This window comes from Camelina sativa, chromosome 7 (assembly GCF_000633955.1).
Source record: "Camelina sativa cultivar DH55 chromosome 7, Cs, whole genome shotgun sequence".
NCBI lineage: Eukaryota > Viridiplantae > Streptophyta > Magnoliopsida > Brassicales > Brassicaceae > Camelina > Camelina sativa.
In genome coordinates, this window is record NC_025691.1 from 23,240,427 (window position 1) to 23,256,055 (window position 15,629).

General features: G+C 36.4%; 1 protein-coding gene and 1 pseudogene across 1 annotated transcript; both read right to left on the bottom strand.

The window, feature by feature from the left end:
* LOC104702128 (probable LRR receptor-like serine/threonine-protein kinase At1g74360) lies at nucleotides 7,545-10,363 on the bottom strand. The gene is made up of 2 exons (XM_019227809.1): nucleotides 10,207-10,363; nucleotides 7,545-9,883 (listed from the first exon to the last, which is right to left on the bottom strand). Exons 1-2 carry the CDS (start codon nucleotides 10,310-10,312, stop codon nucleotides 7,632-7,634), a joined length of 2,358 nt encoding a protein of 785 aa, XP_019083354.1. The 5' UTR covers nucleotides 10,313-10,363; the 3' UTR covers nucleotides 7,545-7,631.
* On the bottom strand, nucleotides 10,821-14,888 carry LOC104704873 (annotated as a pseudogene).

The window sequence follows — 15,629 nt, forward strand, 5'->3', positions numbered from 1 at the left end:
CTCAGGAATTGGTAGAGAAGCAGATTGAAACTCAGAATTTGGATAATGAAGTGGATAATGATTTACAAGATGATGACACTTCTCAAAATCAGCCGGCAGATGAACTTAATGATGAAGCAGCTATACAAGATGATGCATCTGCTATACAAGATGATGCTGCTATAGAAGATGATGTTGCTGAGCATGATGATGCTCCGAATGTTGCTAAAAATGTTGATGAACCAAAGCGTAAAAGGAAGCGAGGACCAACGAAGATGAAAAACATCGCCAAGGATCCAAATGAAAAGATTCACGTTGAGTATACTATCATGGGAGAACCTTGTGGTCCAGGATCAATACCTTTTGCATCATATTTAGGTACAATAGTACGGGAACATGTTCCTTTCACAATCCCGGATTGGAAGAAAGTAAGTGAAGATATCAAAACTGTTTTATGGAAATCTATTGAGGTATTCTTTTAATTACTGAACCATGTTGCTTCTTTTAATTATAATTGCTTTGTGTATAGTAATTATTCATTTGAATGCAGGCAAGGTTTGATCTTGACCAACCTTGGAAGAAAACTGCTGCATTTGCTCAGATGAGAGATCTATGGAGATCCGCAAAATCACGCCTTGTTACAGCGGTCAGACGAGCTGATAACATTAAAGATAGAATGGATCTGCGACCACCTAATATAACTGTTCTAGAATGGCGTAAGTTTGTCAAAGAGAAGACTAGTAAAGCATTAAGGTAATAAGTGATTCAGCTAAGACGAAAAGAAAGAAGCAGATTCCTCATTGTTGTGGCCGTAAAGGAATGGTCAGATTGAGAGAAGATTTAATCCATATAAGCTCAGACCCATCCCAGGTGACAAGAGCAAAAGTGTGGATCGAGTCACGTACTAAGAAGGATGGTACTCCTGTAAATGTTGATGCGGCTGAAAAGATTGTACTAACGTTTGAAGTCAACAGACATTTACAATCTTTTCTCAATCTGACCTGTTGACTTCAAGCGTTTGGAAGAGGATTACTACCCATGTGGCTAAGCGCTTGAAGTCAACAGGTCAGATTGAGAAAAGATTGTAAATGTCGATGCGGCTGAAAAGATTGTATGTTATGTTTATTATGCAGAGAAAGGCAGCCGAGATAGGTATTGAAGGTACTCAGGATTCAGCTACAACAAATCCAAAGGAGGATATACTTAGTCAAATTTTGGGACCTGATAATCCGGGAAGACTGCAGGCAATGGACAGAGGCATGAGCTTGACCAAACTTTCTTGTTTCCAAGTCAACAGCAGCTCTATGGCTGCAATGGAAGCAAATCAGGTTCAAATGAAGAAAAAAATTCAGGACTTAGAGCAAATTATTGAAAAACTTTATGATCAGGTTAGTATACTATATACAAATTGTTTCCTGATATAATATTTACTAAGTTATATTGTATGTTGATATGTTTCTGGAATTGCAGAGACAAAAGGGTGTTGTTGGTGAAAACTCTATACATAGGAGTGTAAATACTAGAACACTTCCTAAGTGTAATTTGGTTGATTGGACTTAAGATGATAATGTTGCAGAGGGCCGTATTGTTTCTTATGAATCTGATGAATTAGTACATGGGATACCTTTAGGGCCTAATGCAGTTAAGGTTTTAATTGAATCTGCTACCAAGCCAGAAGCTCCACTATGGAGACCTATACTTGAAATGTCTACTATTGAGGATGATTGCATGGGATGTCGATTTATGTATTGTTCCAGGTGAAGGTGGCATTGCAGAAGACATTGCACCTAAGGTTAAGTATCTTTTATTGATTGTTTTTGTATGTAGATTACACTTCCTGAAATAATCCTTCTTACTGTATTGTACCTTTGTTCCACAGAGCCCTATCACAAGTTCAAAAAACAGATGCAAACTCAAGGATTTGGGTAAGAATGATGAAGTTGTAGCTGAAGGCAGATGGCATTCTCGAGAACCGAAAGCGTTGGTAAATGGACTTCCTATTGGTCCAAATGCATTCAAAGTTTATGTGGATTCGGTTTTAAACACAAGTGCATGGCTATGGAGGCCTACAGTCGAGATGAGAACTTTGCAAGATTCTTTAAACTATTTTATATCATGGCCTGCAAATAGAGTTGTGATTGAGACAACATCGAATGAATCCCCTGTTATTGAGAAATCTACATCTAAGGGAGGAAGCATAAGATCTCATAATGAGATGTCCCCTGTAATTGCTAAATCTCCGAATCTTCCTGTATCTTCGACTAACTCAGCAAGTCCAAGTTATCAGGAGGATAAGTCTCCAGAAACCCCAAAAGCTCCTTTGAAGAAACCTTTATTCAAAACAAAACTATCTCTTACAGGGGCATCTCCTCGTCAGAAATCACAGGTACATAATTGGTTGTGGTTGTTCTTGTTCTATGGATTTATTTTTTGCTGGTTGCTGCTTTCTAAAATTATTTTTTGCTGGTTGTTCTTGAAGCATCTCGCCAACAAAGAAAATCAAAAATGCAAGTTGATGGATTTATCCGGAAAGAATCGCACTGTTGCTGAAGGACGTTGGTCGTCTAGTGATCCTGATCAACAGGTACATCACGTTAAGTTGGGGCCTAATGCTTGTCGAGTATGGGTGGATGTTGTGATTGTTAAAGATGCTGCAGTTTGGAGGCAAACTCCTGAAATCGAATATATGGAAGATGCACATAGATTTTGTCTTGCCTGGCCAGAAGATAAAATTGTAATGGTGGGTATATACTTTAATTTTACATGTGTGCAAAATATGATGACAATAACAACTACTAACTATTTTTTTTTTTTTCAGCAGGAATGAATGAGGACAAGTGATGTTTCCGAGTGGGGAACGTGTTTTGTAGTTTAAAGACATGAGTACTTTGTGTTGTTTTGTGTCATACACTGGTCTTTGTCCCTTTGTTTTTATTTTTGGATAATAAGGTTGAATCATAATTTATATGTTTCAGATATTAATTTAAATGGGACAAATTATTTAATTTTTCTTTTTAACATGTTTGAAATTTATTTAAAAATATATATAGAAAGATAATAAGCCAAATTGGTTGTTCAAAAAATAAAATAATAATAATGATAATAATAAGCCAATTATAAACAAGTTAGTTATATTATTAGCTAGGGGCAATAATTTGGATATATACAAAATTAACATCAATAGTTAAATAAACCAAATAGTTTTGAAAAAATTAAGAAAATAAGATCAACAAATATTAACAATAAATAAATATTGATGAAACAATTATGAATTATTAATATTAATTAACATTAAAAAGAAATCTTTATATCATATATATAGTAATATAAGATATAAACCTCAAACCCTATACCCTAAATCTCTTAGTTGAAAGCATTATACACCAATATATGAAACATGAAATTAACAATGTAAAAATATAATTTTATGTATATTTGAATATAATTATGAATTATTAATATTAGTTAGCATTATATATAAATATTTAAATCATATAGTAATATAAGATATAAACCCCAAACCCTATACCCTAAATCTCTTAGTTGAAAGCATTCTACACAAATTAACAATGTAAAAATATAATTTTTAATTTAAAATTTTAAATTTTAAATTAAACTAGCTTTACCATATGAAACTTTAATTTTTATTTAATTGTTACACCATATTCTAAAATTAATACAAAGAAAAATAACAAAATACTATACTAATAACATACAAATCGTGAAACAATTATTTCATTGGCTAATTGATTAAGGTGTGGATCACCAAATTATTCATATCTACCGTTAATTAGAATAAATCTAACGGTCGTTAATCAGCTCTTTTTTTATTAACTTTTTATCATCTCGATATCTACTTTTCTCCAAGAAAACCCAATACACTCTCAATCTGGAAGCTTCTTTCACCATCGCCAAACACCAAAAAAACACAGATTGAATCTAAAGAGGAACTCATATCATCTCTTTCACCATCGCCGAATCTAAAGGTTTTATTTTCTCTTTCTATTGCTTGTTTCTCGAATCTTCTGATTCTTTGTTTCAAAAAGAAATCTGGATTTTCATTTATTGTTTGATGAAGTAGATCTGAGTATTACGACATTATATTAGTTACTGCTTCAATTTGGAATTAGGTTTTTTGCAGATATTCAATAAAATCCAACACTGATAGTCATTATTATTAGATTTAAGAAATAGAAAAACAGGTTCTTGTTAATATTTTGACTGTTGAGATTGTTTATGGTGTTTTGCAGATTCTTGTTGACAGATCTATTCATTTTCAGATTTCGGATCTAGATATCACATGTTCGTCATTCAATCAAAGGTTGTACTCTTTTATATTGAATTATATTGTTTTCTTTTGATTGTTATGGTTGTTGATTAAAAATAAACATATCTAAACAATATCATATCTGGTACTGTGAAACTGTTACTTAAATGGAAGGTAAAGGACTCATATGCGGCCTCCCCGCTAAGAACGTTGTACCAACACTCAGACAACATACACAACAACAAGCAATCAACGATCAACAAACTGATGCAGATGATGAACTGAAGGAGATAACAAAGCTAGAGTTTAGAAGGTCATGTGCTCACCTAGGCTACTTAATACGCATCGAACTAGAGGAAGAAGACATTGATCCACTATACAAGCAAGTTTGGAGAAACATTGTGGAGGATACACGCAACAACACTGGTAAGAAACGCCCAAAAGTAGAGAAAGGAGAGCCCTCAAACCGCAAGACTCTTTGAATAATTATGGCATGGTAACCACTCTTAGAGCGAGTTCATGTTTTTTTAGTTCATGTGATGTTTACATTTTGTTAAGTTAACTTTATGTAATATGATTGTTTTTATGAGTCATTGTCTTTCATAAATTAAAGCTAATTGCATTTTGTGCAATTCAATGTTTCAAATAACAAATTATTATGCAACTCAATATATATGCAATATAGGTTAAATATAGATCCAAATTGCAATATAAACAGAATTTTCTCAGTGTCATGATAAATATTACATAGTACAAAATAAAAGCCAAGAAATCTTATATTATAGCACGAGAAAAATGCTGGAATACATTATTAAACCGCAATTGATAAATGCTATTGTAAATGATGGTATCGCAAGGTATAGTAGCCATTAAAAACTACACAATAGCAAAAGGAAACCGCTATATAATACTTTCCCATAGCAAGTATTTTGTGCTACTATAGTGTTAAATTCGAGAACCATAATGTCAGGAAACAACATCTACCAGCACATATAATGTGTTATCATTACAAGTTACACAGCACGAAATGTTTGCTATAAAAACAAACATAATAGCACAAACTAAGCGCTAGTTAATAATATAAAATAGCAGACTATTAACTATAATAGGTCAATCTACCATAGCGCGTAAAAACTGCTATGGTAGAGGGAGGGTCTACTGTAACTGCTCATTATACAGCGTTTTCAAATGCGCTACAAAAACCCTTTAGTAGCATTATCCGTGTGCGACGGAAGCTCATATTTCTTGTAGTGAGAAATTCAAAGTCAATGTGGGACTGTGAGTTTACTGCACACATCTCTCTTAAGTTTATGAGAGTTCCAAATTCTGTGGAAAACATTCAAAGTTCACCGATCGAGAAAATATACAAAATGTATATTTAGAGAATCCAAGATTCAATTAATGAAAACTCTTATACTCATGTGACATGCGTATCGTGGGTGATGACTATCTTAAACTTGGGCTTGTATGATTAGTTTCGTTTACTCGTTTAGCTTACAAGGCTCCAAGTTATGTTTTGAGACATTACATATATTCAAAGACGGACTTTACAGAGGAACCACACATACTGACATAACTTCTTCTCAAGGCTCAAAGTTTTGTTTTGTGTTTTCAGAAATCCAGTCCAAGGTTTAGTGAAGATGTCAGCTAACATTTCACTAGTTGCTTTGGAACATCCGATCCAAGTCCTATTTCTGTTCTTGACGCCTCCATGTACAATATTTACAGCGAGACTGCTATCTAAGTGTCCTCAATCGTCATGGTCATCAGCATCTGAGAATATGGGCATGTATAAGAACTAAGATCAAAGTCAATTTAAGATTCTATGACCAGGAGTTCAAACTCTTTACATCTGTCTGTAGCTTGTTCAGTTTGGGAGAGTTTATCTTTTACAAAAAAAAATTCAATACAAGGATTTAATGTTCAGTTTTCTTACATTTTTGACTCAGAACTGATCATGTGAGAAGTAATGTTTCCCATGACTATGGCGATGAACATTGTGAGTGGAATTAATCCAGCTTACAGTTTCTCAGAAACCACATCAAGTTATTCTCCACAGATAAGTGATCATGCGTGGTTTAGTTAGTGATCATGTTTCAAAGGAAATAGTTGTATACCTACAAACTCTAAGTCCTAGTTAAGAAAAAACACCTAGAAATCGTGTGACATGCGTAGCGTTAGTGATCACTTATCACTATCGTTTACATTGAATCACATGATAAGAAGACTCGCATTGCCAAACAAAGCCAAAGTCTATTGGTAGAAAATTCTCACAATCTTTTGATATGTGTATCCTTGTCATATGAAATCGCTTACTAGCTAGCAAACATATATAGGACGACATAATCATATAATGAAATAATAAAAGATGTGTAAGCTTTGAAATCTGCTGAACAGCAAAACTGTGAAACAGAGGTTTGCTTGAGCCGAAATTCAAACGCCGTCGTTTAAATGGAATCAATTCCACGAATACAGTAACTGTTGTGTTGCTGACTTGGCTTAATATAACACGGTCACGATGTTACAGCCAACACCAAACGCCACCGTTTTTTATTTTCTTTTTTACCCTCCGCCCAAAAGAAAAACCTAAATAAAAATACTCATTAAACAGCGGGTCCATCGATTGGGTCGACCCGGACCTTCGAATGAACCCGGAACCGAGATTTGATCAATAATTGGGAAATTCGTTTCTGCTCTGATTCTTTCATGCAAATTCGTGTATTTCTGTAAATTATGTATTAAACCAACACCCAAAGGAGCTCCAAGATAGTGAAATTAATGCACAAACAGAGAAATTCTTAAATACCATAATAACATCAGAAAGTGTTTTAAGTATCATGGATTAGAAACAATGAACTAAGATTTAGAATGTTAAAAGTAACCAACCATTAGGGAAAATAACCCTTCCATATCATCAAATAAGCCACTGAATTAGAACTCGTATAAGTCTAGATTTCCAACTTCTTCAAAGGGATGCAACAAAGATAGATTTAGGAGAGTAATTCTTGTGAAAAAACATCACACCATTGCACTCAACGCCCTTCGATCGGCAACAATCGCTGTCATCGAGCGCCCCTTCCCCACTCCTTGAGATCACGAATTTCTTGAGCTCCAAGAAAGCTTTCCTTTTCTTTCTCAATACAAATTTTGTTTCCATATAGCTGTCCCAACAATAACATCACCCATTTCAAGTATTTGTCCAAATACATACATTTTCTTATAGAGATTTAATTCATATTGTAGACAAACGAGACATAATAAAACCAGTAGCCATGCAAGGTAAAATTTAAAGCTGCACGTATACTTTTTACAGAGGTAAAGTGAATTTAAATCTTGCATGAAAGAGAAATATTCAAGAACTGAGCTGAAGGATTTAACAAAACATCTAGTTTTTTGAGGCGATGAAAGCATCAACAAGGCGGAGCCATGCTCGACTCCAAGGACAATCGAAGTACAGAAGTCCAAGATTGCCAATGAGTGCAGTCATATAAAATGGAAAAGTACTCCAATAGAAGACCACAATGTCAATAGAAGCTTCGTCGTCTTCGTCGTCTTTCTCTCTTCCATTATCTGGTTCCCTTGAGCTCAAAGTGTTGTTCCCTGATCGGTTGAAGAAACTAGGAAACTGCAGCAGCGGATTTCCAAGAAAGGATTCTTGATCAAAAGTTGCCAGTTGTCCCGTTGTTGGTATTGAACCAAAAATGAAAGGGTTATATGAGATGTTGAACTTGCTCAGCTCATTCAAGTCATTCAAACTCATTGGAAATTTTCCTGAGAAATTGTTGTAAGACAGATCAAGATTCTGCATGCACTTGAGATATCCGATTTCTTGAGGAATCTCGCCTGAAAAATTGTTCCGGGTGAGCTTGAGGAATGAAAGAGGCAATTTTCCTATCTCTGAAGGCAGTTTCCCCTCAAACTCATTGAATCCCAAATGTAGCGTGCTTAGCTTGTTCATCTGAGAGATACTTGCAGGAATCTCACCTGAAAGCTTATTTCCACTGAGCTGAAGATAGGCTGAAATTTTAAGTGTGCGTACTGTGGAACCAGCAGTGCAGACAGGAAAAAGACCGTACCCTTTCAGAACATGGTCCCATAGGCTTCTGCAACTCTTTTCGGTAAGAATTGCGTTTACAAAGTTGAAAGGAGGGAGCTCTTCTGGAATCCACCTCCTCATCGCCAAACACTCACCGGAACCAGCAATTATCTTGTCGTTGTCTTGCCTGTTGACTTCAAGCGTTGGAAGAGGATTACTACCCATTTTGGTCAATTCAGGATGGAATCTACCAGAGAGCTGGTTGTTTGCCACGTTAAACCACAAAAGGCTCCTGCAGTTGCCAATCTCTCGAGGGATTTCTCCTGATAGAGAGTTATTTGCAAGCATTAGCCACAAAAGAGAGGTCAAATTTCCAAATGAAGCTGGTATTGAACCGGTCAGCTTGTTAAAGGAGAGATCGAGTGCTTGAAGCCCCGGCATGTTCCCATACTCCTGTGGTATGTTGCCACTGAAGTTATTATAAGCAAAGATCAAGAACTTCAAACTTTGGATTTGGGAAATTTCAGCAGGTAACTCTCCCGAGAAGTTGTTGTAGCCCAAATCTAGCCTTAAAAGATTAGGCAACTTGAGGATGTTGGAAGAACGAATGCCTCCAACATATGAGTTGGCATGCAGGACCATATACTTAACTTGAGTGAATCTCCCAAATATTTCTTGAATGTCTCCTCCAAACTTGTTTCTGCTCAAATCCAGAAATATCAAGTTGGTCAAGTTCAGGAGAGTTTCCGGAATGTCTCGAGAGAATGTATTATTCCCCAAGTACAAACCTCTGAGAGAGGATATGGAACCTATCTCAGCTGGAATGTTCCCTATGAACTTGTTTCCCCACAGATTCAATACACTTAGATTCTGGCACTTGGAAACTTGGCCTGGAAACTCCCCACCGAAAATGTTGCCAGATAAATCCAACACTTCCACGATACAGTTCCCCCTGGAAGCTGAGATATTCCCGGAGAGAAAGTTATCAGCAACTGAAAACTGGACCGTCCTCCCAAAACCAGCCCACACTTGTCCACTGAGTCCATTGGAACTGAGGTCAACATACTTGAGATTCCTACACCCGTCGAAGATGTCATCGATTCTGCCAGTAAAGTTGTTTGTCGACAGATTTGCAACAACCAAGCTGTTGCAGAACAATGGGAAGCTAGACTGGATATCACCCGCAATCCTATTCACCGACAGATCAAGAACCTCAAGATCTGATAAACCAGGTAAGCTAAGCTTTACTTCAATGATATTATGAGAAAAATTAAGATGCTTTAAGTTGTGACAACGGCTCAGGTCATCTGGAATCGACCCTTCGATCGTGTTCCTCGAAAAATCGAGATACGTGAGCTGCGTTAACGCAGAGAAGTTCCCGAATAAAGCACCTGAAATGGTGGAATCAGGTAGATTGATCCCGGTAACTCTACTTCCCGGAGGTGTACATATGATCCCAGGCCAGTTACACACATCTTGCTTCTCCCTTGTCCATTCCGTATAGACTCCTCTGTTCTGTGGGTTCCGTGATTCGAGATACGTTCTCAGGCTTAACAAGGCTTCTCTATCACTATCCAGAGAATCACCAGCCACTACTACGGCTGCCACAGAAGACAATCAAAACACAGAAAACGTAATCTTCAGAAAGCTAAGAAGTTAATAACAAAAATCATCAATGATCTCGTTGTAGTTATTTATATAATATGTGCAAACGATGTTATCATGTTATTCAAACAGAGGGAAAATTGAATCTGTTATTCACTAATACAATCTAAAAACTCAGAATTGCGATACTTGAACTTCATGACGTGAAATCACTTCAAGTAAACAATAATAATCCAGAAACTAAGGTAAACCACTCAACCAAACACTTATGATTCTCAAGGAAAATTAACAAGAAAGAAAAAAGAAGGTGAAGAATTACCAGTGATCAGAGTATAGAATAAGAAAGAAACCAAGCAAAGTGATTCAAAATCATGATTTGCCAATTTCACACGGGTTGCCAATGCCATCCTCATCATCCTCCACATATACTTCTTCTTCAAGTTTCTGTGTAAAAAGGCCAATTTAGTTCAACAAGGAAATAGCTGTACATCTACAAACTTTAGTCCCAGTAAAGAAAAACACTTAAAAATAGTGTGACATGCGTAGCGTTAGTGATCAATATCGTTTACTTTGAATCACATGAGAAGAAAATTCTCACTCGTATTGCCAAACAAAGCCAAAAGTCTTTGGTAGAAATTTCTCAGAATCTTTTGATATGTGTGTCGTTGTCATATGAAATTGCTTACTAGCAAACATATATAAGAAGACATAATATAATGAAATAATAAAGATGTAACCTTTGAAATCTGCTGAACAGCCAAACTGTGAAACAGAGGTTTGCTTGTGCCGAAATTCAAACGCTGTCGTTTTAATGAAATCAATTCCACGAATAGAGTAACTGTGTTTGCTGACTTGGCTTAATATAACACGGTCACGATGTTACCGCCAACGCCAAACGCCACCGTTTTGTATTATTTTTTTTCCCCTCCGCCCAAAAAAAACCTAATAAATTATCCACATGAAACAGCGGGTCCGGTGACCAAAAAAAAAAAAAGAAACAGCGGGTCCATCAATTGGGTCAACCCGGACCTTCGAATGAACCCGGAACAGAGATTGATCAGTCGTACACCCAACTTCTTCTACCGGGGGATGGAAACAGCGATTGGGCGTCAAAAAGGTATATTCCGGCGAGACGCAGATTGAGTAGAAGCGAATAAACGCCATTGTGGATGAAAGTGAAACAAAAAAACTGATAATGGATCATATGGTAATTACTGGGGAAAAAAACTGTATTGCGATATAGATTAAGAGAATTCATAAAAGAAGAAAGCCAACTAATGGGAAATTCGTTTCTGCTCTGATTCTTTCATGCAAATTCGTGTATTTCTGTAAATTATGTATTAAACCAACACCCAAAGGAGCTCCAAGATATGTTTACTCAAAGACAAAAGACAGTACAGAGGAACCGTAACATAAGTTATGATCTGGTTTTGTGAAACAAATTAAGAGACGACAATGATACTAGCATACTTAAGAGCATCTAGCCATAGCAGTGTTTTACCACAAGAAATTCCTAACATTGAGGACGAAAGCATCAACTAAGTAGAACCAAGCTCTGCGCCAAAGAGAATCAAAAGAGAGTGATGCGAGTATCCCAAGAAGTATTGTCACATAAGCTGCAACAAAACTCCAGTAGAAAGATTTCATGTCGATTGAGTATGCATCAGCTTCCCCTCCATTTTCTGGCTCTTGAAAGTTATTGTTGTTGCAGCTTGTGTTGGTTGGTTTTCCACAGAGAAATGGATTACCTAAGTAGCTTTGTGTATCAAAGGTATTAAACTGTCTTCCTCGTGGAATGACTCCTGATAAGTTGTTGTATGAAATATTGAAGACAGCTAAGCTGCTCAGTTCTATTATTTGTGGTGGAATAGGACCTTGTAATTTGTTGAAGGAAAGATCAAGGCTTTCCATGTTCTTCATACCTGATAAGCTTTCTGGTATCACACCTAGTAAGTTGTTGTGAGAAAGATTGAGAGCATGTAGTTTCAGAAGACCTCCAAGCTCAACTGGGATCTCACCGCTCAGCTCATTCCCTGAGAGATCTAGTCCAAAAAATAATCTGAGATTTCCACCCATGTAGGTGTCATACCGGTGTTTTGCTGCAAATTCAATTCTAGTCTTGGTGTCTACTCCATATTGCATATTAAACTGATCTAGCATAAGCAGAGATATAAAAAATATATCATCATTTTCTGAGACAGAGAAGTCCGGTTGCGGAGAGAAACCATTGAAGACATCAATAGGATTGTAATAATAGCTTAAACCATAACCATAGGATGTATCTTTTTCTCGCATATCAAACGATGTTTCATTAAGACATGAAGGATGGATCCGTTCAATTTGTTGTTGGAAAGATCGAGAAGGTGGATTTTGCTTAGGCCACACAACTGGCGAGGAATACTGCCTGTTAAATAATTTCCCCGTAAAAGAAGAATACTAATGTTTTGGGTGTTGAAAAACTCCGGAATATTCCCAGACAATATGTTGTTTCTCAGATCAAGTAATCGGACATTTTCTAGCAATGTCTGTGGAATAGGGCCTGATAGTTTATTGTCTTGGAGGAATAGCTCTGCCCCGAAAAGAGAACTGACGTGTGGAGGTATGTCCCCAGATAAAATGTTTGCAGAGAGGTCCAATATCATAAGTTTGGACATGTTGAACAACGAAAGAGGTATTTCACCCACCAACGAGTTGTTTGAAAGCAGTAGAACATTTAAGGATGCAAGTTCGCCAATCCAACTTGGTATAACACCGGTGAGAATGTTGTTCGAAATGTCGAGCAGTGACAAGAATCTCAAGCTCCGCAAACCTTGTCCAATATTTCCGGTAAACTGATTGTTATCCACAAACAACACATTGATACTAGTAAAGTTGGTTGATTCTAGTAAAATCTCTCCACTTAATTTGTTATGTGACATCTTTAATATTACCAAGGAATAACAACCCATCAAAAAATGTCTTGGTAGATTCCCGCGAAAACTGTTGTTAGATATATCGAGAAAGTAAAGCTTTTCCATATTACCAAGAGAAGATGGGAGATTTCCTTGAAAACTGTTATACGTAAGGTTCATGTGCCGTAAATTGGGAAGGATCCACCCAATATTTTCAGGAAATATATGATTAAATTCATTAACTGACACATCCAGAAGAAGCAGATTATGTGCAGATTCTGGTAGCTGGAAGCTCTCAAAACGATTATTCTGTAGACGCAAAACTTTGAGTTTCGTATTGTTAGCCAGCAGCCAGGAAGGAAAAGTTCCAGATATTCTATTATCAGAGAGATCAACTTGACGCAAACTCGTTTGATGTAGGAGAAAATGAGGAACCTTCTCCAAGTTGCAAGATCTTAGTACAATAACACCTAATTGAAATTTAGGCTTCCAATACTTTTCTGACTCTAATTCAAGTGAGTTGGATTTGGAAGAGAGTTTGAACACCCTAAGATCTGAGACATTTGCGATCGAGCCAAACGAGAAGAAGCCTTCTAAGTTGTTATCAAGCAGCGATAAGTATTGGAGGGATACAAGGTTACCTAGTGCAGATGGTACCGTACCAGTCAATTGGTTTGATGAGAGATCAAGAACTCGAAGTCCTCTTAAGCTTGTTAAACATAAGGGAAATTGACCCACTAGTTTGTTATTACTGAGATCAAGCTCTTGTAAATTCTTCAATTTGCATATCCCTGCATTGGCCAAATCCAGAAGTTTTAATCAACATGAAATAAACTTCAACTGTCCGGCTGTCCCCCACAAGTTTTTGTGTAAAAAGTAAAATATTTGAACAAACTTGCCTTGCAATTCCATCGAGCCAGAAAATTCATTCCCACTAAGATCCAGAGCTTTCAGCCTTTGAAAGGTAGGTAACTCTGCCAAAAGTCAAAGCCACACAAATTTAAACATCAATGATCTCTAGATGAACATGAACGAATTCATAATATTCTATGTCCACCCTAGAAAATAAAGGCATGCATTTATGGACATTAGTTCTGAACTACCTTGAACTGGAATGAAGCCATCAAATTTGTTTGTACTCAAGTCCAGTAGTTCCAAGTTTGCCAAGTCTTTAAGTTCTGAAAGATAGTCCAACCCCAATAAATGGAAGAATGATGAGTTTAAGACATGTAAAAGTATAATAAAATTTAGACATGTATAATTATAACAATCATTACAAATTGAAGCGATCTAACAAATTAGATATCATGAATAATCAGGCTGTGCAAGATATCCACCTCGTTACAAATGGGAAAACACACCTTTGACGGGAAAAGTGCCATTCATGTTGTTTTGTCGAAGAAATAGAGTTGTAAGTGATGTAGCGGCATTAAGAAAGGGAAATATGCTGTTGTTGAATTTATTTCGAGACAAATCCAAAATCTCCAGGTTTATTAATTTCTTTAGGCTATTATAACCTACAGACGAGAATGACACACAGACATCGGCAAGTTAATGCAGAAACAGAGAAAACCTAATTAAGTACCATGATATCTTTAAACTTTCATGAATTAGAGCCAATAAATTAAAATTTAGCCCATCTAGGTTTTCTAGAGAAGTAATCAGGAGAAATACCATAGAAGCAATGCAAGATAAGTGTGAAAGTGACCGACAAAGGAAAGCCTGGTATACCTTCCACATCATCAAACAAGCCGCTAAATCTGGATTCGGATAAGTCCAGACTTCGAACTTCTTCAAAAGGATGCAGCAAAGAAAGATTTAGGAGAGAACTCTCTTTGAGGTACAATTGGCTGATGGAAAGCTCGATTACTCGTCCAGTTGTATGATTGCACTCTATATCCTGCCACCGGCAGCAATCACTCTTTGTTTCATTAGTCCAAGTAATGAAAACATACTTGAGGGCCCATTCTATACTTCTTGAGATGATGTATTTTTTAAGCTCCAACAAAGCGTTCCTTTCTTTCTCAATACAGCTTTTGTATCCATGTAGCTGCCCCAACACTAACATCATCCATATCAAGTATCGGCCTAAGAACAGTTTCCTCTTCATTGGATTGAGCCAAAAAAAAAAAAAATGGGTAACAGAATTTAAGAAACTAGATCGTATTATGATGTCCAAATGGCTCCATGTATATAAGCATTAGAACTGCTATTTGTCAAAGTGGAAATGGTAAAGCCAAGTTGCATAAGAATATGTATTTACAAAGTCAATGTTCAATTTGGTTTCGTCATGTCTGAAGTGTAGACTAATCTTTGAATCATCTTCCTATTATATGCATTAGCAGCGACCATTTCTTTATCTCTCACATACTTGGGAGAGGGGGGTATATTTTAAGCCGTTTGACTAAATAAAAGAAAATAACATAACATAAAATATTATCCCCCAAGACCTTTCCATCGTACACTTTGTTACATAATTCATATTCTTCATGATCGTTTACCAATATGTAAGCTTGTTGAATTAAGCTTGTTGAATTAAGCTTGTTGAATTATTCAACTAATAATTAATATAATATCTGCCAAACTAAATTGATCAACAACACAAGAATACGATTGGTGTGCAAGCGACCATCGTTTCCAATTTAAATGCAAATGAAAATGCAAGTGTAGACTAATCTTTGATTGATGTGCAAGCGACCATCGTTTCCAATTTAAATGCAAATGAAAATGCAAGTGTAGACTAATCTTTGATTGATGGCAAGCGACCATTGTTTCCAATTCTCATCCAATTCTCATTTGAATAAGTAGGTTGTGCTACATAGGCACCTAAATGCAAATGGACCTATAACAG

Excerpts from the sequence above, each read along its gene's own strand:
- LOC104702128 (XM_019227809.1), bottom strand. The coding sequence starts at position 10,312 with ATGTGGAGGATGATGAGGATGGCATTGGCAACCCGTGTGAAATTGGCA. Across the intron at positions 9,884-10,206 it reads ATTCTATACTCTGATCACTG|CCGTAGTAGTGGCTGGTGAT; the intron begins GTAATTCTTCAC and ends CTTCTGTGGCAG.